Below are 26,990 nucleotides of genomic sequence, written 5' to 3'. Positions count from 1 at the left end.
TTCTGAGCAAAAAGTGCTAATTTTCTCCCTATGGGTGCTGCCAAAAGATAAGTGCTTGGTGTAGGCAGAGGGAAATCATTGGGATTGCTTTCTGTAGGTTTGCGCTTTATCTCCTCCAGATTTGGAGGTGGATGCGCCCCATTGCTTTGACCTGTATGAGTCTTGAGCCTGGTACCTGGAACCCTTAGGGCATCTGGATTTGCCCCTTTGAGCTCTGTCTGACACAGGAAAGGACCAATTTTTTTATAGGCCAGTGTCTACTGAATCTTGGTGGCTGCACTTGTAAGAAATCTTTAACAGTTTGCATAGACTTAGCTTTTGTCTTCCATTTTCTTTAAAACCACTTCTGCCTTAATACCAAACAGAGAATCATGCTGTAAAGGTGCATCTAGCAATTTAGCTTTAACATGATCAGGCAAATTTTGTTCCTTTAACCAGGCATGCCTCCTAATCACAGATCCAGTAAATGCGGCCCTGCATGAGGCCTCTAAAGATTCAAAACCACATTGCAAAGTATGCTTTCCAACTTGTTCAGCTGCATGCAATAATTCCTGCAATTCTTTATTTTCTGCACATTCTGAAATCAACATCATTTTCTGTTTCAGCAATCCCATAACATGTTGTTGGTACTTAAGCATATAAAATTGACAATTTAAGGCCCTGATTGCCAAGGTTGCAGATGTATAAACCTTTTTTCCCCATATGTCCAGTGCCCTAGAATCTCTGTCAGAGGGGGTAGGGTTTTTTGCTGTTGAGGCCTTAACCCCCTTTGGACCCTCTGAAATGGTTTCAGGATCAGCAGCAGGGTTTCTAAACAAAAATGTATGTGAGTCGGGGACTCTCTAATATCTGTCAGGCTTACTGGGAGCCGGAGGTAAGGAGTCAGGGGTCAAGCTTGACTCCGAAAACACATCATCCACAATGTCTAAAACAGGGGGAATGGCTAAAGGCTTGTGCTGAGGGAGAAGAAGGAAATCCCTGAGCCTCTTTTTTTGATTCTGAGAAGTCTTGACTCTCACAGTGAAAATGCTCCCTCAAAGTATGCAGGGTTTCTCCAAATGAATAATCTTCAGGAGGAGATGAAGATGGAATGGACTCCTCAGCATCAGAATCCTTATAGGGAGGTATAGATAATTCCTGATCAGAAGAGGAATCAGAAGAAATAGAAACTTGATCTGAAGATTCACAATCAGTGCCTTGCCTAGGCCTCTTATCTGGAGGGGGATGAGTACCCCTGAATAAGGTAATAAGGTCTTCAGCCATTCTGATCATCTGTTTTTTAGGCATGGAGGCCTGTGCACATGGCTCATGCGTCGTTTTTTTAGGTTTAGAAGTTGCTTTTGTCTTTGGTTTTGCAGCTGTCGTCGGTTTGATGTACAAATATTGAGGTCTGAATACACCCTCAGAAACTGGTGCCTGCTTAGCGGCTCCGGACCCATCCGAGGGAGATACATCTGTCGGTCCAATACCTTGAGTGTCTAGCGGCATGCCAGACTCTACATGGGTGTCGGTAGAGGCCTGCGACTCAAAGGTAGTGGGTATCAGGGGCTGAGAAGGCACCTCACTGAGTACCAGCAAACCGGCGACTGGCTTAGGAGAAGCTTTGTCGTCGGTTTTGGATCTCGACTGCCTTTCTCTGTCCTTTTCTTTGCGTTTTTTATGAACTCCGGTAGTCGGATTGCTATCTGATGACATTTCTGGGTAGTTAAATCTGTTTCCAAAATACTTTGATGCAAAAATATACCGACGCTTAATAGTGCATTGGTTAAATCTAGCACAAAACCGACAGCCAGGCACGTTGTGATCAAGGCCTAGGCAAGGAATACAGTATAAATGAAAATCCTTATGAGGTATTTGCTTCCCACAAGTAAATGCAATTATTAACTTTATCTGACATCGGTAAAAAGCAAGAAAAAAGTTTCACCGACGGGGTACTTAGCTTTAGTGAAGACTTCGGTTCTGAAACTCAAACTCGAATATTTCAGTAGTTGGCCGACCGGCACTTGCGAAATGCTTCTGCTTCAGGCACCGCGCGGCAAGAAAGACTAAAGAAAATGGCATTGGCTGCATGTTTTATACCCCTGACGACCTGACGTCATGGAAGAGAAGACAGCAACAGACGCAGGCCCAAAGACTTTGGAATTCAGGCCGACTGAGGGCAACCTGCCAGCAGATTACCCTAATGTAATGACTGCAACAGTGAAACACGAAGAACATCAGAAGGGACCTGGATATTTTGTTTCGGTGCCGTCTCAGACAAATTTTATGCATGAAGTATGAACTATCAATAACTACCTTATCACTAGTGACACACTGAATAAGGGGGGAAACTCTGACATGTTCTGAATGAACTAAGAAGTTGTTTTTAAATTCCAGCCTTGGAAAACTAATTGAATATATGGGTTGAAAGGGGAGTGGGTCATATTTTACAAAAGCAAACATACATCCAAACCTGGAATTACCTCTCTTAGGAAGTTCAAGGTACAAAACCTCAAAAACAAAAATGACTACAGAAAAGCAGCTAAAGAAGGTTTTCAAATCAAACATAATGACTGACAAAGTTGAATAATGAACCTTGATAAGTAAGAAAAGCTGTGGACTAGCAATCATGGTTAAGTGCACACATAATATCAAATGCTACTTTGGTCAGCCTAGGGATACTAGAAACAAACAGGCCCTGTCTTCCTTTGCCTTTGGCATGATACTAATATACACTAAATATGCCTTGATTATGTCTTGATTACAGCATCATTAGCTCTTGCTCCAAAATTCTTATAAGAAATTTTCCAATGAGGCAACAAGTCCGAAAAACATGTCACAAACACCTCTGGAATGAGACGCTATTCATCATCTTCCTCCATTATCCATGGTCAGGCCATGTACTCTAGCTGTCTGAATGTGACAATTCAAAGGCTTCCTCTATGGAACCAGCCAAGGAGTCTGTTCAGATATACTACTTGGTCTCCAGGGTGACTGCCATTACTCATAACCACAGAGATAAAAACCTCAGAAATGAGATACTGTTCATGGTCTTCTTTTACAAACATGGCCAACGAGTCTGCCCTTATACTTGAGCTGTTAGCCAGGAGAGCTACAATTCACAGGATCATAGGGTCTACAAGGCATACATCAGTCCAAGAAAACCTTGACAGCACCCACCCTCACATGGTACTGCCTATCACCTTGTGGGTCACACAAGATAAGCCAGGGAAGCATTTATAACTATTCATAAAGTTATCAAGGTTCACCTTAAAAGGTAATGAGAGTTTCACTCTGTTTAATATGAAAAAACAAGTTTATTCCAGAGATGGATATGCATTAAGAGATAAATCCATCAGCCCAGCATGACCCATATATTTGTTGGTGAACATTTAAATCCTTAGTATGGGTGTTCGTGGCACTATTAGCTTTAGTTTTATTGCAGTAAGGAAGGCAAGGTCCTTCATGGCCCTAAATGCTAATGTAAACCATTGTTAAAAAAGCTACAAATTTCAGTTCTACAGAACAGTGATAAGTATTCAAGTAGGTTTTGGTGGCTAAACTTTATCAGGCCTGCAATATCTTTGGTTAGAATCCACTGTGTCGTTCACAGTGCGTGATGTGCTTAGACAAATACATGCCAAATGGGGCAGTGTACTCAAAAAAATGGCCTGGCAACAGAGAAGTAGGGAGTCTGCTGTACTCAATTATTTGTCTGATTATGGATGACGAGAGAGAGAATTATTAATTAATTTATTTTTTATCAAGACATGACGCCTTTAGATATCAGTTGAGCCAGACAGAAGAATTATCAAACTACTGTTGAGATGTGGTAATTGAAAGACAGGGAATTGTCAGTAAATCTTAAGCACAACTCAAGAGCAATCTCTTGATCACATACAGCCATCTCATTTTGAACAGTTGGTGCCTCACTTGCTTGTTTTAAGTACTATAATACTGTGGCATTTTTCTAATCATTTTTGAATTCTAACAGGCTCCAAATTCTAGAGAAACTACTAACAACTTCAACTTAAAATGAAGCTTCAGCTGTTCTGGAGACAAATGACTTGCTTAGAAAGGCACTTCAAACGGAGTACCATAATCCAAGTTTATAATCCCTACCATTTTCTTGGAGAATACGACATTTCTGAGTTATCTGACTAGATTATTCCAAACTGCAATAGCCATTCACTATTCCAACTTAATCAGTAACCTCAGTAGGAAGATATCTACTCAGAGGATTAATGTTCTTGACCAGAAAAAGAATAGAGGATATTTCTCCAAAGAATCTCTTTCCCGAACTCACAGTTTTCTAACCTACAATGTAATATTCTCATGTTTAATCTTGCATTACATACAATCAGAATGCTTGCTGATGTACAACCAAGAAGCCATAAGAACTCACAGACTGACAGAGCTTTCTTGAGAACAGTCAACTGAAAACACACCACCAAGCTAAAGGAGATAGTCATTTAAGCACATCTTTCCAACAGGAGCAAGGCTAGATACTCAGTAAACAGCTGAGGGACTGTTGCTACACAGAAGAGGCCTTCACAAAGAGTTATTCAATATAATCCTTCTAAAGTTCTTCACCTTGAAAAGGAGACACATACTTTAGCATGAATGCTCTAACAAGATCTTCCCTTTTTCTTGTATTCTGGTTGCCCATAAAAATGCACAGCACTGTCTACATTCAAAGAGATAATGTATCTTTCTTGTTATCCTTTTTCGTATCAAAACTTTATTAAGAAACTCAGACCAAGTACTAGGGCTTGAAATGACTTAGGAATTCCTCTCCCAATAACCATTTAGCCTCCTCTTCCTCAAACACCCAAATGACCAATTCATTCCTCCCAGTAGCAAAGAAAGTACAAAGCCATTAATGCCCCAAGGAGGGGAGAGCCTGCTGCTGTCATTGGGAGGTGGAGGATTTTTTTTGTATTTATGCTCCTACCTTCCTCAATCCTGCAGTAGTATTATGAGCTTCATACCAGTTGGAATCAAGAAGTGCATGAACACTCCTGCACATGCCAGCTTTCTGCCAAGTGCTTCACCACAGGTAACACAAGCATTGCTACACCACTGCTGCTGACAATATATCTGCACTCTTACAGATGTCAACAATGCAGTGAACCACTGCAGCTTGATAAGTTAGTGTCGACCATTCCCAATGTCCCAGTCTGCTCCCTCAAGCACCCGTGCAGCTAGTGAAAGGTCAGAAAAGAGGCCTTTGGAATTTTACAACTTGAAATATTCATGCAAAACACTCTAGATCAGTCTTGAAGTACAGCACAGGAGCTTTAACACTTAAAATTCTGCTATAATTTTCTGACATCTTTTCATTTCTGGCAACTTTACCCCTCCTAGAAAAAACAAGTTTGGAGAAGACATCAGTATGTACATTAGTGTGGGTTGGGGGAGAAGTGACAACACAATTCTATGCCACTGGCACAGTGGTCATTCTGAGGATCACATACTGGATCTGTCCTTGTTAGAAAAAACTGGCAACTCTTATTTTCTGCATATCCAGAGATATGTCATTTCACTGCTCTACACCTGAAGAAATAGGTAGCAACTTTTAAAAGAAAGCCAATTCTACTGCAGGCAGCTTAGGCTGGAATAGGGGTACAGTGCCTGAAAGAACTGGTGAGGGACAATGGGAGTGAGTGGCTATTGCTAGCTCACCAGCTCTCCAAAGAGAAGCTGCAATGGGGATAGGTTGGGGTGTTCTGCCAGGAGAGATGGTATGCCACCCTGCAGTGTCAACAAGCTAGTTTTAGGTAGTGGAACAGACTCCTGTATTGGAGTAGACAAGTTGATGGGGGATTCCTGGGCTAAAACCAAAATGGGCAATACAGCTTTCATTTTGCCTAGGGATTCCCTGCTCCTACAGAATAAATGGGAAGAATGGGTACAGGTAGAGAAGCCACAAGGGTGCGTTAAAAAACGCAACACACAGACACACACACACACTTTTTTTTTTTTTAAAGACCGCTTGAAGGTTGAAGCCAAGAAAACAATTCAGGACTACAAACTTTGTTTGTTTGTGTCTTTCGGCTTTTCCCGGTTAGGGGTCGCCACAGCGGAACTCCGGTCCGCTAATGATTGGCAGTAGAGCTTTATGCGCTGGCTTGCCGGGCCTAACGCACAACCTTCAACGAAGGGACGCCCATTCACGCATGTTGCCACACAGAAGACGCTTTGAGAATCGAATGGGCAACGTCTAACTGTGAGGCGACAACGCTACCGCAGCACCACCATCGCAGTTCTATTCATCTAATTATCATCAGTGATATATTTACTATTACACAAACCTACAGCACACCATCTATGTTCCCTACACAGGATGAAGATTCCTCAAATACACTCTAGGGCTACTTCTCTTTTGGATTATTCTTCATACATATGAAAGGGCAAAACATGGGTTTTGTATAAAATAACAGGCAAATTACATTTATAAAGTATGCTGAAATTCTCCAAATGGTCTACAATAAATACATACTGGTGCAGTGAACTAATCTTTAATGTCATTAAACAGAAAACATACAGAAACTGATATATAAGCATTGGTAAATTCCAATTAAGACTAGTGGCTTTCTCTGTAGCCCTTCAGAACTATCACTGCCCTGTAGGGGAGATGTGCAATTACAGACCATCACCTTGCATGTCTTCTGGAGAAATGTGCGCCCTCTGACCAACACTTGGACCAGCTTCAAGACAGTCTTCTTGGTTATCAACTTCCGTCAGTTGAGTACCAGTATAACCCTGAAGAAATCTGGACTTCAGGGTAATATGAAGGCTTACCCAATTGCTTCTGAAAGATATGCAACCAGGAAATGCGGAGAAAATTGGGCTAACACTCTTACCCAAATGGAATGGCATTGAAAACCCATTTGGATTTGGACAAATCTGATGGTCATGATAACCAAAAATTTAATGAAAGACTAACCACCACTGAGAGTTCATCTGGCACACCATCTCAAAAATTTCACAAAATGGAAATTTTGAGAATAACTGGTGAGCTCTCAAATGGCAGATTTACTACATATTTTTGAACTATAGCTGGAATTTCAGATAAACTAAATAAAAGTTTGGAAATTCTGACTACAGATACTAAGGAGTGCTGTTTTAAATGTAACAGTGGGTATTCTAATGTGACCCTCAGTCTTCTGAGCTACTAGTTGTTGCAGTAGAGTATTTGTTTATTTTATTTTATTTATGTTTGTTGACCAGGGTAATGGACTGTTCTAATGTGGACCCATTTCAGCCACAGTTTGGGAGTTTCGAAAGCATGCCACAGTGCAAAACAATAATGAACAGAATGCAGGACAGATAAAGAATTGGTCATATCCAAGAAAATGCAGTGATAAGCAGTATCCACCATTGCACACTGTGCAGTTAATACAGGTAAGAAATGCTAAGTACATGAGTTCAGTGTAGTAAATAGTGATGTGGAGTAAATGAGAAAGGGTGAGTAAAGAACAGCTAGAAAAGGAGGGCAGGGGCAGATTATCGGATAAGGGAAGGCTGGTGGCAAAAGGTGGAGATATAGTGAGGGGGTTGCATAAATGGAAGTTCTAGATTCCAAGTCAAAATTGCATGCGCAAAAGACTAGTACTTGTAATTATGGAAAAAAATGTCCATATTTGAACTGGTTTGCTTTAAAAGCTCCAGAAAAGGACGACATATAACTAACTATTACTTATTTATTCATTCATCTGTTTATTGACATTGGAGTATGGGAAAGTCAGACTGGGTAGCAGTCCATTTCCAGCGGAGGCCTGGGAAGAAAAGCTCCAAAGTATTACAAAACATTTTAAGATCATTAATTTTACAGTTTAAAAAAATACAAAAAACAAATACAATTTAAATAAGTATACCAAATTAAACCCAATAAGAAAACACTGGTTAAAAACTGATGCATGTTATAAGACAATAATTTAACAAATAGAGAAATTAAAGAAAAGTTAGTATAATACAAGCAGGAACTGCAATACAAAGTGAGAAAAAACAGGCATTTGGTATATTTACAGAAAGCCAGGGGAGAGATATTGATAGAAATAAGAAAGTGAGTGAAGAAGGGAAAGTAAGGAGATGTAAGTTATGAAGAGGTATTTGTTCACATCTAAACTAGTCTTACAGTGGAGTAGATAACATAATGGGGGATTCCTGGGCAGGAACAAAAATGGGCAATACAGCCATACTTTACTCTGGTGTTGAACAAGAACAGACACAGCTTTTGACTAGGAGGTCTTTCAGAATGGTTCTGAAGGATGGGAGGGAGGGTATTGACCTGATGGATAGAGATACGGCATTCCAGGCCTTAGCAACATGGTACAAATTCAGCCAATGCCCAGCAGATTTGATAGGTTTGTGGACATACAGGAGTGTTTGGTCATTGAATCGGAACATAGTTGTGTAGAATGATATTTAGTGGTGGACAAGAAGGTGGATTCTGGATAATTTTAAAGATGTTATATAGGTACAGTTAATAAAACAGTAATATTATACCTGTAAAACTATTACAATCAGAGGAAGAAATTGCTGTCCAAGAGAAAGATGGAGTGAGCCCTAAACTGGAAACACTCCTTCCTCGGCTTAAACAAGCAAATATGACTTCTTGTGAAGTCCTCCAAAGCAAACTATGAATCCAAATTAGCTTCCTGAACTAAAGACAACCATAAGGCATCCTTTAGTTACATCCATAACCTAAAAGGAAAGGTCCAGACTTGTGCCAAACCGGTATTTAATGATACCACATTTACTGAGCCTATGGACATAGTTAACCTGTTAGCCGACAGGTTCTGTGAAAACTTCACTCCGCTGTCCCCAGCACACGTACCCCAATGACATCCCTACCGCCTATCCTCTACCTTGTATCTCTAAGAAGCAGGTCATAAAAGCCCCCTCTAAGGCCAAAAACACAGCATCTATGGAACCTGATAACATCCCAGGTTGTGTCGTATATGGGCTCAAACACAAATCAGCAACTCCACTGGGTACTCTTTTAATCATAGTACAAGCACTGGCTTCATCCCAGTTGAATGGAAAAAGGCCATTGTTATTCACTTGCACAAAGATGGTGCTTCCACTGACCCCAGGAACTACAGACTTATTAGCTTGACTAGCTTTATCTGCAAGGTCATAGAGCAAATCATCATGGACCTTATCAACAAAGATACAGGTAATCTCCAGACTCTTGACCCTACTCAGTTTGCATTTGTCAAAGAGAGATCATGCCTGTTAAACCAGGTGCAATTCTTCGAGACAGTCACTAAGGCCCTGGACGAGGGGAAATCTGTGCACACAGCTTACCTAGACTTAGCCAAGGCTTTTGACACTATCCCCCCACTCAGGCATCATTGACAAACTCACTCAGCTAGGTATTAACACTTATATCATTAGATGGGTTGCTAAGTGGCTCACTGACAGAACCCATATAGTCAAAATAGGGAAATCCACCTCCAACCGCAGGTCTGTAACCAGTGGTGCTCCACAGGGATCAGTCCTGGGACCTCTAATGTTTGGAATGTATTTCCCTGAAGTACAAGCTAAAACTAAAGGTATGTGGCTAACAAAGTCTGCTGAGGACTGCAAACTGGGAGTGGTCATAAAATCTCCAAACGATCTCAACATCCTGCAAGAGGGTCTTACACAAACAAATGACTGGTGCCAAAATCATGCCCTTAAACTCAATGCAAAAAAAAAAAGTATTATCATCCCTTTCAGTAAGTGTGATATTTGTAACTACCACATCAATAACAACACCCCGAGTGCACACTCAGTGGTGAAAGACCTGGGCACACAGGTTGACTGCAACCTTACCTTTGATCACCATGTCTCCAAAATGGCAAGAAGGGCATTCGATATTGCACATCTCATAAGTAAGGGTATTGCATCCAGAAAAAAGAAGTTATAACCTCTCTGTACTCTTCCCTCAACAGGCCAATAATGGAGTACAATGCCCCTTATGGTACATACCTTTCCAAGCACCTGCAGCAATTGGAGAGACCACAAAGGTTCCTCACAAGGAAAATTCAAGGTCTTCAGCATCTGTCCTATGTGGATCATCTGAAATCACTGTCACTTTATTCTGTGTCATATAGACTACTCAGAGGTGATCTCTGCCTTGCATATAAAGTCATCTCTGATGCTGCTTTAACTTTAGCTTTATTGGAAATACTGCATATCAGTAAGTCAAATGGCACATGGTTTACTCGCTCTAAAGACCTTAACCTGGTATGTGATATTAATAGAACTTGGAGGGACAGATTTGTCTCTCAGAGGTTACCACACATTTGGAATGGACTCCCACTTCATGTCAAACAGAGCCACCTCATTGGCCATCTTCAAATGCAATCTGGATGATTTGATGGGTAACCGGGGGAAAAGCCATAAGAAGAAGTCGTCTGTTCAAGCGTGCCTTAGAGTAAAAGAATGCACTGCAACAATGATGAATGATTAACTCAAGATTCTGGTAACAAATTTATGAAATGTAGCAGAAGGGAAAAAAATTACCAAGATTATTGGACTTGGTAAGCATGGATTACACTGGTTAAAGCACATTATATTTTCAAAATTAAAAAACATGCATACAGGGGGACAACACGGAATACTTTACCTAATAGACTCTGCATTTCTACTTGTGTAAAAGTCTTACATCCTGTAGCCCTAATGCCTCATTTGTCTAATGATGTAATCATTGCCCAAGATTTCTCCAGTTTAAAGAACTATGGAAGTTATGGGGAGAAAATCCCAGCATAATGTGCACAGCCCCAGTAAACAGAAAAAAATGACGGGCTAGTAGACATAAAAAGCCACAGTTCAGCTCTGGGTGGAGGAGGGAGCAACAGCTGGATAAGTCCACTTTGAAGTCCTGTCAGATGATACCCATTAAAAACAGGAACTAAGAGAGTTACTAAAATATTCCAGTAGATACAAATTGATAAAGGATGTCATTACAGAGAATGACGGAAGACCCCCAGAAGAGAGCACACTGGGGGAAACGGAAAGAGAGGAAAGGTCAGCTAGGACTCATACTGAACAGAAAGCAAAAAAATGAATCAAAATGGAGTCTTCAACTTCTCTACACTACACCAAAGCAGCCAGACAGCCAGAAACTGAAGCTATAGTATGGAGAAAGTCACCCTGCAGAAGAAAAATGGAAACAGACAGTACACCTGGTGGAAGAAAATTACTTCTGGTTACCCTTTAAGGGGGGTGTAGATGAAGAGGGAAAAGCCTATACCTGTGTTTGCAGAGAGGTGAGAACACTAAAGAAAATACTGTCTTGGTTATCATCCACGTAAATCATTAAATTTCAAGAAATTTTAGTGGCAAGACAAAAGCATTGGTAGAGCTAGGGAGAGCACAGACAAAAAACAAAACAGAACAGGCCCAATACAATGTGTACATTAAGCTAAAAAAATCAGCTATATAGAATAACCAAAGACATGGAAAAGACACTGAGCTAGTTATTAATTCCAAAACCTTTCAGAACATTTGTAATGAAATGATCACATAGCCACATTTTGGAGGTAATTCAAGAATGGACAAAACAAAGGCAAGAGCTTCAGCCAGATTTTATTGGACTGGCATTATGAAGGACAAAAGAGGACTTTGGTGCTGCCTGTCACAAGTGCACAAGGCAACGCTCGACCCAGGATTTCAGAATCATTTTGCCTGTTGTGGAGATCCCTTTGAATGTACAGCAATGGGCACTGTGGGTCCCCTTGAGAAACTGTAAAATGAGTACATCCTGCTACTACTGATTATGCAACAAAATTTCCTGAGGCAGTATCCCTGAAAAAGTCACTGTAAAGTCCACAGTGAAAGAACTATTTGTGTTCAACTACTATACAGATTTCATGAGGAATTCTTATTGACCAACACCGCCCATTCATGCCCAGAAAAATCCATGAATTTTGCCAGTGCTTTAAAACTGAAACAGTTAGACACACCTGTGTATCATCCTCAAAGATAAGTTAATGTTTTGTTAAAATGTTCAACTAACCTACGCTGTGAAAGGCTACTGAGACATATGGAAAAAACTGAGATCAAGTTCTGAATTACCTTCTTCTCATTATTAAAGAAAAAGTGCATCAACCCTTGACTGGATTCATATAATTTAAACTACTGTGCAGCAGACATTCACAAGGCTTGTTAAATATACCAAAAAGAACACGACTGTTAACTGGGGTATATAAGCACTGATGTCATTTTTTTTAAATATTCCTCCATTTTAATATTTTAGAGTCTTATCAGCTACCAGGGTTAAATGAAATGTGTAATTTAAAAAAAAAAACATCTGTTATGCCAAAGCACATGTTATGTTACATAAAAACTTAAAATATTTAACTGTTTAAAAGACCTAATAAATTGTATAGAAAAATACTAAATGCAATTCCCTTACTTTTAATGGTTAGATAAGAGCTCCATCTGCTGGCGAGACTACAAATGACACTTTTAAAAAATTTCATGAAAAATGGGTCTCATAAGAATGTTTTACTTGGGAAGGAAAATAAAGTTCCATTAACAATACTTTGTTCTTAAAATAGGAACATTTTTACAAAAAAGTTATTAAACCCAATAAAAAAACTTTTAAAACTCTTTATAGTTTAGCTGATCTTAGTTTTAAAAGGGGGGCGATGGAAATATTTTCATTCAGCCCAGGAAGGATGTTGGCTTGTAATGCAAGTTGCCACCACAATTCTTTATATTCATTTTTTTCTTCCCATAGTCCCCTCATGTCACATTTTCTCTCTTCAAGAACAAAGAAAAAAGAAACCTGGCCTTCTTACACTCCTTTGAATGCTTACATAAAGCATTATTTTCCTTCTTTGTCTGAATGTTATAATAATGTTCATATATTCTTTTTAACTAACACTCAAGTTTTTCCAACACAGAAAGCTTGACATTCTTGACAAGTAGCCAGGTACACTAAAACCAGAGGAGTGACAATTATAATTCGTTCCTTCAATCACTCTACTTCTACTAGCCAAAAATACACTCTCTTTATTCAAGATATATGCACACTGTAAGCAACAACCACACTTAAATGTTCTTCTCCTTTTCATTTGAATGCTCTTTTTTTCTATTTGTATCTTGTTCTAATAACTCTTTTAGATTTTGCGCCTTTTTATATGCAACTTTCATAGGTTCTTTAGGAATTTCTACTAAATCAGTAAAACCTAGGAACATTATCGGAAAGGGAATGGGAGAAGTTTATAACTGTCAGTTTCCATTATATTCAGTCACAAAAGCTTTATCAAAAATTTCTGATTACTATTTGTTTTCCCATATAACACCACTGGTTCTTGAGGTTTACAGCTAACACTTCTCTTGCATCAAATGAGTTTCTAGATGTAGGCGTTCATAGATCCGTGCAAGGAGACTTTATTACAGAAATATACAGGAAGGAGTGTTACGGGAATACCTATTTGGAACGTAGTAGTATGCATCCCCAACACATTTTTAAGAACATAACGAAAGGGCAAGCACTGAGAGTGTCAAGGTTAATGAGAGCTTTGATGGAGCACTTGCAAATCTTGGTAAATCCTTGAATTGATTAGTTTAAACTGTCTGAGGAAGCAGCTCGACTGCGAAAGCGCTCACCTTTGTTTCTATTTGATTAAACTAGTATTTTATATAGCCGTGGTTTGGTGCTCTTTACATATATATTTTCTACATGATTATAAAGTGTTTATGTCTATACTAGCTATAAAAATGGCAAAGGTGTTTCCAAAGCTGATAGTTATGTATCAATGTGGTTTTGTAGAGGGAGGCAAACATTTGACAACAATTATAGAGCAATGATGATCCAGAGGGAAGCAGAATTTAAGAAAATATCACCGTTGTTGGTGGGTCTTGATGCAGAGAAAGCATATAACAGAGTAAGGTGGGATTTTATGAGTAAGGCAATGGAAGCATTTGCATTCTCCGATCCAATAATAAGGCTAAATAAGAAGACATATGAAGAAATGGAGGCAAGAATTACAGTGTGAGGGTTCCTCTCTAACAAGTTATGTTTGAAAAGAGAAATCAGACACAAGTGTCCTCTTTCCCTTTATTTGCTTTACATCTAGAGCCATTGGTAAAGAAAATTAGATCTCAGAAATTCAAGGATATAATTGTTATTGTAATTAAAAAATTGTCTTATTTGCAAATGATATTATTTTGTGGCTGATAAATCCAGAACAGGACATTTCAGTGCTGTGAACATTTTGAGACGGTTTCAAGTCTTTTGTGGATATACAATTAATGAAGATGAAACAGAGACCATATCCATAAATTATGTACCCACATATGAATTGGTTAAGCAATACCCAGATTTATGGTGACATAATAAGATGAATTATTTAGAAGTATGGATTAAAAAGGCTTCTGTTATGGCAGCTAAAGATATGTGGAAGAGACTAAACAAAAAATAATACAAAAACTGAAAACTCTTGTTTATTATGAATATGAACAGTAAAATACAAGTAGTAAAAATGTTTTTAGTCCCTTTAGTTTTATATACGGGAGGCATATTTTTTTATCAACCAGAGGACAATAATTAAGAGTTGAAGGGATTTGTCAAGGGGGGAGCAAGGGTTAAATGGGATAAGATTATCCTTCCAATAGAACAAGGTTGTTTGGGATTACCTGATTTGAAATATTTCAGAGCTACACGGTTAAGCCTCTTATACATAACACAAGCAGAAAGTTACCATTAAAAGTGGAAATGGATGATGATACAGGAGGGAAATTCAATAAATAAGGACAGAGTGGGACTTTGGTTGCAAATCCTTGAGAAGAAAAACAGCAGACATACAATATATTGTATTCAGAAAGTATTCTAAGAGCTAAGCCAACACGAGAATGCAGAAAGGAGATTTTACTGATAGGGATTACTGCAAGTAGGGGTAGTGAGTATAGGTAATAGGAGGCTGGAACTTATTAGAGATAACTGGCAAAGGAACCAAGGTATTGGGAGCAAATAACTACAAAGGGAAAGGTAACAGAATGGTATGAGGACAAGAAGACATTTGGACTGCAGGCTAATGACTGCCTTCCCAACCAGGGACTGATAAGAGTACAGGCAAACAGAAAGAGATACTGAAAATCCTAAATGAAAGACAAGCTCTTGTAGAGTTTAAAGCTTCTGTTAAAACAAGGAGAATGAATACTGCATGATAACTACAGGAATCAGAGGAAGGTAGAATAGATGGGGAAAAGAAACTGGATAAGCAATTTACAGCTGAACAACAGTAAGACATATGTATGGCTCCCAAGTATGCAAAAAAAAGTTAAGAAGGTTTAGGATTTTTGCTCGGAAGTGTTTGCACAGGTATTTTATACCCCAAGCAGACTCCAAAGAATTTTTCCTCAGGTAGATGGCAAATGTTAGAGGTGTAATACAGAAAGAAGTGATAACTTGGAACATATGTTTTGGGAGTGTAATGAGTTGGCAGATTTTAAAAATTCCGTATGGAATACTCTGTTAGAAATATTGAATAAGCAAATGGGCATAACTAAGGAAATAATTATTCTGAGCTTGGACACAGGATCTGAATTGCCTAGACAGAGTAAGGCCTTGTTAAGTTAAAGAATATTACGAGTTTTTTTTTCTAGCAAATGAATGTATGCATGCTAATAGCAATTCTGTATCTTGTTCTCATGTCTCTATGGAGACAATGTGGTAATGAGACATTGTCTGTCTGGTTCTCATGTCTCCAGGGAGAAACTGATAATGAGAAATTGGTTACAGTCTGGTACAGAGTGACTGGCTGGGGGAAAAAAAAGAAAAGAGAAACTGGCTGGGAGATAATGTTCTCTGAAAGCAAGCAATTGGGGGTTTCCCAGCTGGGAGAGCTATAAAGATCAGACAAAACCAGTTAGCACTTGGTAGAAGCACAGACTTCACCATGCGTCTTAGCTTTCTTTTATGTCAACTCAAGTCTGTGAGTGCAGCTGTCACTTTGGGGTATTTGTTCCTATTAGGAGGGTAAAATTTCAATATTTGAAGATATATATAGTTGTGTGTTAGGTTTTAGGGAGTATTCGGATTTTTTTGTTTGTATGAGGGCTTTTAATGACAAAAAGGTTTAAAAATATGACACAGGCTCAAATGGATACGATAAAAAGTTCAACCTGCTAAACAGTGCATCTATGTAATACAAAAGCTGGCACTACACATTTAACAAAAAAAAGGTGTTATACATAAAAGGTGGAAATAACTTTTTAATACAATGATGCTATCTGTAATGTATTTAATTGTCCATGGTCTCACAGATAAATACAAAAAAGAAAAATAGTGAACTGCATTAAAAAAATGTAGAATGCAAATGACTATTTTACAGGAGACACACTTGGAAAGAACCGAACATGTGAATTTGATAAAGAAAGGTTTTCAGGATGGTTATACAGGGGGATTATCTGGGACAAAGGAAAAGAGGAGTACTTATATTAATTGCAAGAGGAGCTCCAATAGTGGTAGAAGAGGATAAAAAAGACAATAATGGCAGATTTGTAGTGCTAAGGGGCTACTGGCAAGGGAGGAGGATTACACTGGCATTTATTTATATTCCACCTAAAACTGCTATAAGACAATTCTGGGAGAAATAATCAGTTTTCAGCAAGGAATACCACTTATAAGTGGGGACTGGAATTTGATTTGAGGCAGTGAAGATGTGTCTGTGGGGGATTTTCTTCAGAAGTTCGAAGTTTCAAAACTTTCAACTTCAAATGTCCGTGACCATAAGATCGAAGTTTTGAAAAAAATAAACAAACTTTTTTTTTACGTTTTTGCATGGGGAAATCCCCCCTGCACCCCACACCTCCTGCTAATTAAATGCACTAACTCCAAGACCACACTACAGTGAGGAAAATGGTAAATATCCTGTTTTGGGCTGTACGACGATCTCCTTTCAAAATGTTTGAAGTTTCAAAACTTTGATCTTATGGTCTCAGCCTTTTGAAGTTTTGAAACTGTGAGCTTCGGAAGGGGATTCATCTGGGGGGCCCAGAAGGTAAGTATACCAAACGAGGGCAGATTTTTGATGAAACTTATGAAAATGTCCGGTATGCAAAAGCAACGTCTTTTGGCTTCTCCTGTTAGGGGGATGCCACAGCAGATCACTGGTCCGCAGATTGACTGGCAGTGAAGTTTTTATGGTGTCAAGTTGTCACTGAAGGCGTGCGCACACACACACACACTGCAGGTCTTTAAGAGCTCACTCTACCACAGGGAGGACAAGCAGACTTCGCACAGAACATGCTTCAGCCGAGAATCGAACCGGAGAACCTCTTGCTGTGTGGCAACAACACTAACCTCTGCACCACGGAAGATGGGAGTTCAGTAAGAGGAGTTCGGAGTGAATTTATTTATTTTCCAAGATATAAAAACTGGGCTAGGCTAGACAGAATTTACATTCACAGGAACGTGTGCACTTAACTGAAGGTCTTGATATTCACCCAATAACTATTTCAGATCATGCGCCAGTAATAGCTAAAATAAAAACACAGGGTAAGGATATAAAAATGAGACACTGGCGCTTTCCCACCTATCTGCTGAAAAGTGAGGAATTTACAGAATGTGTAGTGGAGAGATTATTCAGGAGCTATTCAAGAGGCTAGAAATTACTTCTGAAATATAGCTAGAGAGTGGGACAAAATTAAGGTGGAGTTTAAAAACAGGATGGAAATAAAAGGAAGGAAACTAAGGTTAAGAAGTAACGATTATTTAGCGGGACTGACAAATGTTAAAGAATTGCAGAATACAGGCAATCTCACAGAACAAGAGGAGGATCAACTTCAGAATGCTAAGCAGAAAATAAGGGATTACCTCAATAATAACATACACAACTTTAGAAAGACTGCTGTTAAGCATCTGTTTTTTGATAACAACACTAGTGCAGAAAAACACAACGACAGGCAACAGAAAGTAGAAAGGACTATTGCAAAGCTTAGGGAGCCTACAAAAAAGGAAGGTAATGACAGATCATGTAGTGTATTAGAAATATTTTGGAAATTCTATGAAAGTCTGTATAAAGCAGAGAAATATGGAAATCAAAGAAAAGAATCAATTGGAAATGTTTATGGAAGAATTAAATATGCCAAGGTTAGAGGTAGATGAGGCTCAATTACGAACATTTAGGACAGGAGGAGATGAGATAAAAACTGTGATGTATAACCAATCTACAAGAAAGCCCCAGGAACAGATGGTATTCCTGTGGAAGTCTGGAAGCTAGGAGGGGAAAAACTGATAAAGATCTGGAAGATTTTGTTTAACAATATTTTAAGAGGAGGAGAAGTACCAGCATCCTGGAAGAAAGCAGAGGTAGCTGTAATACCTAAAAAGGGTAAAGATACATCAGATCCAGCTTCATACAGGCCCTCATCAAAACTAAACCAGGATTATAAAATTGTTCATGTCTATAAATTGCTAAAAGAATGTCAAAATTAATGACAAAATTGAATTGAAAGATATGGATCAATGAGGTTTTGAAGATGGGAGGCAAACATTTGACAACATTAACAGGACACTGATGATCCAGAGGAAAGCAGAATGTATGAAAATACCACTGTTGGTGGGTCTTGATGCAGAGAAAGCATATGACAAAATAAGATGGGACTTTAATAGCAGGGCAACGGAAGCATTTGCATCTCCTGAAAAAAATAAGGTTGATTAGGAGGATATATAAGGTGAAAATTAAAGGGGGTGGGGTCCTCTGATATTTTTTGCTTAAACACAGGAACTAGGCAGAGGTGCCCTCTTTCCCTTTTGCTATTTGGATTTTATTTGGAGCCACTGGCAAAGAAAATAAGGGACTCAGAAATTCAAGGATATAATTGGTATGGTAGTCAAGAAAAGCTAGCTATATTTGCAGAGGACATTATTTTATATCTGACAAAGAGACATAACAGTGTTGTGGAACATTTTCAGACAGTTTCAAATCTTTTCAGGATACAAATTTAATGACGCTAAAACAAAGGCAACAGCAGTAAATTATGTACCCACATACAAATTGGTTCAGCAATATCCAAATTTATGGGGACATGATAAAATGAAGTATTTAGGAGTATGGATTAAAAATGATTCTGGTGTGGCAACTCAGGATATGTGGGAAGAGACTAAAAAGATAATGCAAAAATGAGAAAATGGAAGGTTTGTTATATGGATATGTATAGTAAGATCAAACAGTTAAACTTTTTAATCCCATTTGTCTTATACACAGGTCAAGCATGTTTTTTAATCAACCAGAGAAGTTGTGGATAGCAGTTAATAAAGAGCTGAAGGACTTCATCTGGAAGTGGAAGATGGCAAGAGTCAAGTGGGATAATATGATTCTTCCAGTAGAACAGGGTGGATTGGGATTACCAGATTTGAAGAGGTATTTTAGAGCTACATAGTTAAGGCTTCTATATACAACACAAGCAGAAAACTATAATTCAAAGTAGAAAGGGATGATGATGAAATGGGGGGGGGGGCTCAAGAAACTAGCAGAGACTGGAATTTTGGAAGCAGGCCTTTAAGGAGAATAACAATAATCATACAGAATGATAAAGTATCAGAAAGTATCCTAACAACTAAGCCAACATGGGAATGGAGAAAGGAAATTCTGCTGATAGGCATTACTGAAATTAGGGATATAGACAATAGGCAAGAGGGGGCTGGAATTTATTGGAGAAAACTGTCAAAGGAACCAAGGTATTGGGAGCAAATAACTAGAGAGAAGGATAGATGACAGAATGGGAAGATGCCAAGAATTTATTTGGATTGCAGGTAAGAGAATGCCTTCTCTATCAAGTATTGATATCAGAGTATAAGCAAAGTGAAAGAAATGGGGGTGGCCCCTAAACGAGAGACCAGCACCGATAGAATTTTTAGTAGAATCTAGAACAGAAGCTGCCATTAAAAAAGGAATAATTACTACAGCATAAAAAATATTGCAAGATAACTATATGAATCCATCATAGGAGGTTAGAAAGGATTGGGAAGAGAGACTGGGTAAGCAATTCACAAAGAAACAATGGAAGGATATATGTATGTCTCCCAAATATGCAACAAAATCTAGAATATTTTGGATTTTTGCTAGGAAATGTTTACATAGATATTTTTATACCTCAAGTAGACTCCAGAGAATTTTTCCTCCGGTAAACAGCAAATGTTGGAGGTGTGATGGGAAGAAAGAGGTAATTGGGAACATACTGTCTGGGAGTGCGATGAGCTGGCAGACTTTAAGTACTCCTTACGGGATGTACTGTCGGAGATGCTGGCTGGGCAAATTGGTGTGATGAGGGAGATGATTTTTCTGAGCCATGATTCCATGTCTAGGCAATTCCAATATTGTAAGGCCTTGCTGTGTCTAATTCTGGTGGCTGCCAAAAAGCAATTACTAGAAAACAGAAAATCATAATCTAAACCAACTATACTAGAAGTAGTGAATATAGTAACAGAGATAAAACAACTGGAATTTAGATCTTTAGAAAAGGGTAGGGGCAAACTACATAGGAAAAAAATGGGAATTGTGGGAACAATACATACAGGGGAGGAATGAGGTTTAAAAGAAAGCAGGACTTAAATGAGCTATGTAATGTTTGACTGAAAATGATTGGGCAGATTATAAGAGATGTATAATGTTTGCAATTTGGAACACGTCAGTATGGTTTTTGATGTAAAATGTTGGCAACTGCTGTTGTGTCAGTGTGGATTGTTTTCATTTAAGTGTATGACTGCTTATGTCATAAGTGATGGCTTAATAAAGAGGTTTCTTGTTTAAAAGAAAGGCCTTAAGTTTAATTCTGGTGCTGTCGAAATTGCTAGAAGAAAATCAAAGTCTAAAACATCTGCATTTGAAGTACTGAATATTGTAACAGATGAAAAAATTGGAAATGGGATCTTCAGAAAAGGGAAGGAGCATATTAGATATAAATAAATGGAAACAATACAAGCAGAATAATGTTACGCAGGAGAAGTGAGGTTTAAAAAAGGGCAGGAGTGGAGCAATTAACTTAATGTTCTATTGTTGATGCTTATAAAAAAAGAACATATGTGATGTATAATGTATGTAACTGGAAACATGTTAATATGTCTTTTCTTTAATATTAATGTATGTTTGTCTGTGTCTTAAGTGATAATCTAATAAAGGTGTTAAAAGATTAACAGTAGGGTATCAAACCTTGTGAGATAGATTGAAAGCATGACTAGGTTTAAAAAGCCCCCCCCCCCCGAGGCTGTTAGCCACCTAATCAGTTATGAACCTATAAACATGTAACATTTCTTGTCAGCATCCGATAAAATATATTCACTCTTCTTATCCATGGTTTCCAGTTATCAGGCATAAACATCATTGTTTGCTGTCTGCCCATTAGCTAGACAATCAGATCAACCCACTTAAATACTGCACATAATGGGCAGCATTCTATAAGAAACCACACCTACAACTGCACATCCTTCATTAGATATAATGCATTTGTTTATTTAAAAGCCAATACAACGTAACATGTGACTCCAACAAAACCAAGACATGAATACAAGCTGGTGATATTTAAAGACAGCAGGGAAAGGTGCAACTGAGAATACAGTTGTCTGAAGTAAGGATTAAAACTCCACTTACTGAACATCTGCAGTGTGATCAAGATCTGGAAAAAAGCAACAGAAAATACATCAATTTGCTGATGGCACAAGTAAAACCTTAAAACCACTTTACTCAAAAATCAGGGACAAAGGATTCAAATAAGGGATATATATATTAGCTACTGACCTTATTTACTTATTTGTAAACTGATTCAGTTATATTGGCCTTTTTCAAACTATTTTTAATGTAGCCTAACAACCACAATGGGAGGAAAGATAAATGCCTGGAGAAAACCTACACTGATAGTGGGACAATGCAAAACTTTGAACAAACAACCAGAATTAAACCTCAGATCCAGGGGCAGAGATCTCCTACCACTAAATGACCATGCTAACTACATCATTAATCTGATAATATAATTTGTATGAGAACACATTCCTGAAGAACAAAACCTCTGTAACTGCATTATACTGGCATAATTCAGTGACACTAATGCTCAATGGCCGTTTACAAAACCACACATTTTATAACAGGCAGAATAAACAACTTAAGTAAAATCAAGTACAGCCAACAGGAACCCAATGGGATATCACTTTATTTATATGAGATACTGTATATCCCATTCTCTCCTACACACCATGACCATAATCTAGCTACCCTGTTTGGTAGCTTTCCTGTAGCCCCCTACAACTCCCGTTTATAAAGCATCTTTTCATAAAACATTTGCCTTCTTATAGACATTTAACCATACCTCTAGCTCCCTTAAGACTCAACTTGTAAGAATTAAAAAGCATAATGTAGGCATTTGAAAATAGCAAATGGTCAGAAACGGGTGTACTTCTTATTTTTCAGAATACTTCACATGTAGTTCCCATACTTCTCAGCCTGTATTTAAAAAATCATGGCATAGGCCTTTGAAAATAATAGTAGACCACATACAGTTAGTGAGAAGGGAGTCTTTGTAGGGGCTTAGTTAAGTTCGTTTATAGCTTGCTCACAAAGTTAGACCCACTAACATTATGGCCTCTTTTGAAGGGAGGCCTAATGTGATATTTGTATCATGTAGATGAATTTTGGACAGGGAATCTGGGAAATTTCCACACTCTCTTTGGTAAGTTCTGTGGAATTTTTTACATCCACGTGAGCTAAAAACTCAGACAAATGAAACCTCAGTTTATCATCTCATCCAAACAGCAGTGCACTTAATGATGCAGACCCCCATAATACTCTACAGTGTCAGTATTGGTGAAAAATGGATCCAAGCAACTGCTGTTGAGTAGAACCAGACTACTGACCTTTCAGCATCAAAGGTGCATGTGCTGCTTGTTGAGCCACTGACACTCACTGTTACATATTTAGTGATGTTAGTACCCTTATATGTTTAATTTTATGAAGGGCAATACATTAAGGAGAAGAAGCATGGATGTTTTTGAGTCCTTAAAAAAATCTATTTATTAGCCACACTGTGAGCTTCCGAACTGATAACCTTAGTGCTTCAAATGATAAGAGGGATGTGTGTATTCCACACTGTGCAAATGGAAGGTTGAGAACTATGTCAATGTCCTGTAACACAAGTAAGAACCCAATCCCTCCACTTCATGACATCTTTATGAAATCAACATTTTGTGATTGAGCCACAAATTATCCATGTTCCTTGAAGCTAAACCCTTACCAGAGAATTTTATTCTAGCATCCTGGTTTATACTTCTCAACTGTACAGATTTTCACCTCATATTTTTAGTCTGTTCCTTATACAATTTATAATCAAATAACTGGGGGTCTGAAGTCGCTAAATAAAGGCATACAAATTGCGTTACAGTCTTCATATCCAACAGAAAATGCATGCCAACATAAACCCTGTTATTCTGAAAACTTTCTAAGTTTATAATAGCATTAATTCAAAACTGTCCCTATTTTTCGGCCTTTGTCTCCCCATTATTTTAGGCTGTGTCCTGATTTCTTGCGCTAAGACGTACCTACTGGTTACATTTTCCTTACACACATAAATGAAACATGGCCCTCCATTTAAGATCGTGAACAACCATGCTACAGCTGTGCTACTATCGCAAATACTGCAACACTCCCGTGTAACAAGTCCAAATCCCTACCTAAACAAACACGCTTCATTTACTTCACTATCCCGTGTACTTACACTCGTATTTCTTGTTTACAGGCGGGTATTTAGCTTTTCTCGCTTTCTGAGCTTCGGTTAGTCCGTAGTCTCTATCTGTTTCACCCATGGTTACTAACACGGAAACAGCACTTCCTATTGCACTACAGAGCAGATCTTCCGGCATTACAATTTGACGTCTTTGCGCACTCTTGGTCATTTGCTGCTTCAGTTGTTATGGTCTTTAGGGGTACATATATTGTATAACATGCATAGTACGAATGAAAGAGTTTAAAGCTACGATCTACAAAAATAGACTTTAGGTATTGCTTGTTTTAGCAAGTAGTTGGAATATCTGGACCACAGCAGAGCTTTTCAGCCACAGTAGAGGCAGAAACAGTGTGCAGATTGAATGCGTTTATGCTAGAAGTAAAAACTTAAATATAGATTACAAATACATCTTAAATATAGATTACAAATACATTCGCTCTCAATCCATTAGGAACACATTTCAACGGTAGCAAGGACAAATCAAGAAATAATCAGTAACCATTTTAGAATACAAGCACTTTTAATTTGCGCTATTGACAGAATAAGAACATCTGAATTAATATACATTTTCTAAAGTAAAACAAGTCTGTAACTCTTTTAATAATTATTTATTAAGTGTAATTCACCCCCCCCCCACAGTCCCAGATTTAGGAAGGATTAAGAGGGCAGACCTAAAATATAAGTCAAAATTAGATACAATTGAGAGGTATGACAAATACTAATATAAATGTGTAAATAAGCGCAGTAAATGGAAATGCTTTGTGGCGGAATATGACTCTACAAAAACAATGGCACTGTAACAGAACATCTACAGTAATATTGAACAAAAAAGAACAAATACTGCAGTGTCGAATTTTAATTTTGAAAACTCGACTACAGTTCAGTTATATTAACGACTATATCCTACTATTCTATAAGACTCATAGTTGAGAAAACATGATTCTTTGTACATTTGAAAAGTTGGTCATCCGGGGCTAGGTTAAAATCAAGATGTTCTTACGAAGCGTCTACTACATTAAACTAAGCAGTCATTGTATCACGGCTATAAAAGTGCTAAAGGAATATTCTAATTCTCTGCCAGCTGTGTTGTCACCACATCATATAATCCCACACAACCAAGACAATCGAACTACTGTAGCGTCTGCAGGAAACAGGTCACAGTAAGGCGGACTCCAACTCCCACTATGCACCGCTAGAAGTCACACTGACAGTTGCTGTGCATTGTATACTTCCTGTACTCAGGACTGAAGTAGTAATCACGGCTAGGTTAACAAAGTACAGTTTTTATTTTCTTGTTTGTGGTAGTGAAGTAAACGGCACCAGCTGCGATGTCAAGGCAGGCGAACAGAACCACGGAAAGCAAGAAAATGGTAACTGTCAATGACAATGGCTGAGATGTAGGTACTGGTTGGTAAGGAAGGCAGGCTTGAGGGGGTGGCACCTGGACGCTATGCAGTGCTGCTGAACTGAGTTCATCAGTGCTGTAAGTATTCGTGGTTCCATGCTAGCAGGGCCCTGTAGGCTTATTATTATTATTATTTATTTTTGGTTTGGGTTTTGGGAGATGGGAATTGTCGATGTTTTCATTAGCATATTGATTAAATGTGGTGACACTTGTTACGTGAAGAACGTATGCTTTTTGTAGGGTTCATTATATTCAGTTTAGGTTTTGAAGTTATATCATGTGGTCTTCTGGTTTCTTACTTAGGGTAATAAATTCAGTAACCAAATCGTATGTAGTTCCTAATCGGTTGCAGGGAATTGGACTGTGATGTATAAAGCATAGATTTTCAGTTTCATTTTGATCAAACCTCTGGTTAGGTGAGGGTTGCAGTCACTGACTTTCTGATATCCATAGGAAGGCATAAGCAGCAGAAAGAATGTTTATAACTGGCTGTCTTTTGAAAAGCCCATCAGTATCGTAAGAGCAAGAAATAAAGCCAAAAATAAAAGAGGAGCAAAGTCCTAAAATCAGGGACAAATGTCAGATATTCTTATAAATTCAGGAAATTGTTAGGAAGTTATTTTTTATCTGCATGCATTTTGTGAAAGAAATTCATTTTGAAACCCAGTATCTGTCATGTAGTCACTTCAGTCTTCATTGATTCCCCACAAAATCACAAATTTTACTAGAAACAGACCAAAATATGGATGTTCTTCAAAATTCTGGCCAATGGAGAGGTTTGCATAAGGAAAGTTTGGGCATTTTTGCCTTGCATATATGTATTGGCTAACACTAGACCAGTTTCAGCCTAAGAGAGGGCAACGTGAGATAGACTGGGGAGAATTTCAGGCTGCCCTCCCAGTGATCTGGATTTACCTTAAAGGTAGCGGGGGGGCTACTCTGCTTGATATGCAGTGCATATTCATTCCAGAAATGTGGGATGTTTTGGGCTTTGTATGTATAAGTCTTTGTCTTATTTATCTGTTGGTGAAGGCTTAGATCCTTTGAGGAACAATTTGGTTTACAAAGGAACAGTGGGTTAAAGAGCGTTAGGTTTTTTTACAGTTCAAAAACCTAGGTACACATCACCACAAAGGAGTCTATAAAAACAAGTATAGAAATATGGCTTCCATGCTGTCCTAATAACAGAGGCTCTTGAAGGCATTAATCTTTAGTTAGGAATCTCTACATTTTGTGAAGCTAAGTGACATGTTTACACAATTGCATGCCGAAGAGGCATTACATTCAGTAATGGGTCTGATAAGTAAAAGGAAATGAAGACTTCTTTGGATCTAGAGGAGATACCTCTGAAAAATCACAAGAGCCAGATAGAATGATTTTTGAGCTGTTAGTGAGACGTTATTTGAAAGATAAGGAATTGTCAACAAGAGTGCCTAGATTTCTTACAACAGTGGCTGATTGGAGGGTTGTGTCACCAAGATGTTATGATGTGGAACAGATTTGTTCATCAGAATAAATTGTACTATGTGTTTTCACATTTAATTTGAGACTGTTGCCGTGCATCAGTTGTCAACATAGTGTAACTCACAGTGGATCAGTTGTGAGCCAGTCGATGAACAGGTAAAAGCACCCAGTTTGAGGTAATCTGCAGAGTTAGATAACCATAGACCAGGATTGTTGGTGCGAAAGCCAGAGAAAAGGATGATAAATACAAGAAGGTTCAAGACTGAGCCGTGTGGTGCACCACTGGTAACTTTTTTTTGCTCTCAGAAGTGGCACTTACAATTCTAACCTCATAGGTTTTTTGGACAACCAGTTAGCTTTCCCTCACAACGTATAGAATCATTATCAGATTTACAAGTTGATCAGTAATGCCCCCATGGGG

At 38.4% G+C, this 26,990-nt stretch overlaps 2 protein-coding genes across 4 annotated transcripts in view; one reads left to right on the top strand and one right to left on the bottom strand.

Annotated features, from left to right (window-relative positions):
* The window catches only part of ZBTB8OS (zinc finger and BTB domain containing 8 opposite strand), a 368,696-nt gene extending 344,670 nt beyond the window's left edge, over nt 1-24,026 (bottom strand). Inside the window, exons 1-2 of one of the 2 annotated variants that reach the window (XM_044059941.1) lie at nt 23,692-24,026; nt 21,579-21,603 (exon numbers count right to left, since the gene is read on the bottom strand). In XM_044059941.1, coding sequence (XP_043915876.1) covers nt 21,579-21,603; nt 23,692-23,869 — 203 coding nt within the window. In that variant the 5' untranslated portion in view covers nt 23,870-24,026. The remainder of the gene's footprint in view (nt 1-21,578; nt 21,604-23,691) is intronic. The other variant, XM_044059942.1, reaches the window with a different exon arrangement.
* Nucleotides 24,027-24,863: 837 nt separating this feature from the next.
* TRAPPC3 (trafficking protein particle complex subunit 3) overlaps nt 24,864-26,990 on the top strand; it is a 411,874-nt gene continuing 409,747 nt past the window's right edge. Inside the window, exon 1 of one of the 2 annotated variants that reach the window (XM_044059939.1) lies at nt 24,864-25,070. In XM_044059939.1, the coding sequence (XP_043915874.1) occupies nt 25,029-25,070 (42 nt within the window). In that variant the 5' untranslated portion in view covers nt 24,864-25,028. The remainder of the gene's footprint in view (nt 25,071-26,990) is intronic. The other variant, XM_044059940.1, reaches the window with a different exon arrangement.

The sequence above is a fragment of the Protopterus annectens genome, chromosome 1.part2, assembly GCF_019279795.1.
Source record: "Protopterus annectens isolate FY-2018-M chromosome 1.part2, PAN1.0, whole genome shotgun sequence".
NCBI classification, from domain to species: Eukaryota; Metazoa; Chordata; order Ceratodontiformes; family Protopteridae; genus Protopterus; species Protopterus annectens.
The sequence above is the reverse complement of the archived record's forward strand: the minus strand, read 5'-3'. Positions and strand labels throughout refer to the sequence as shown.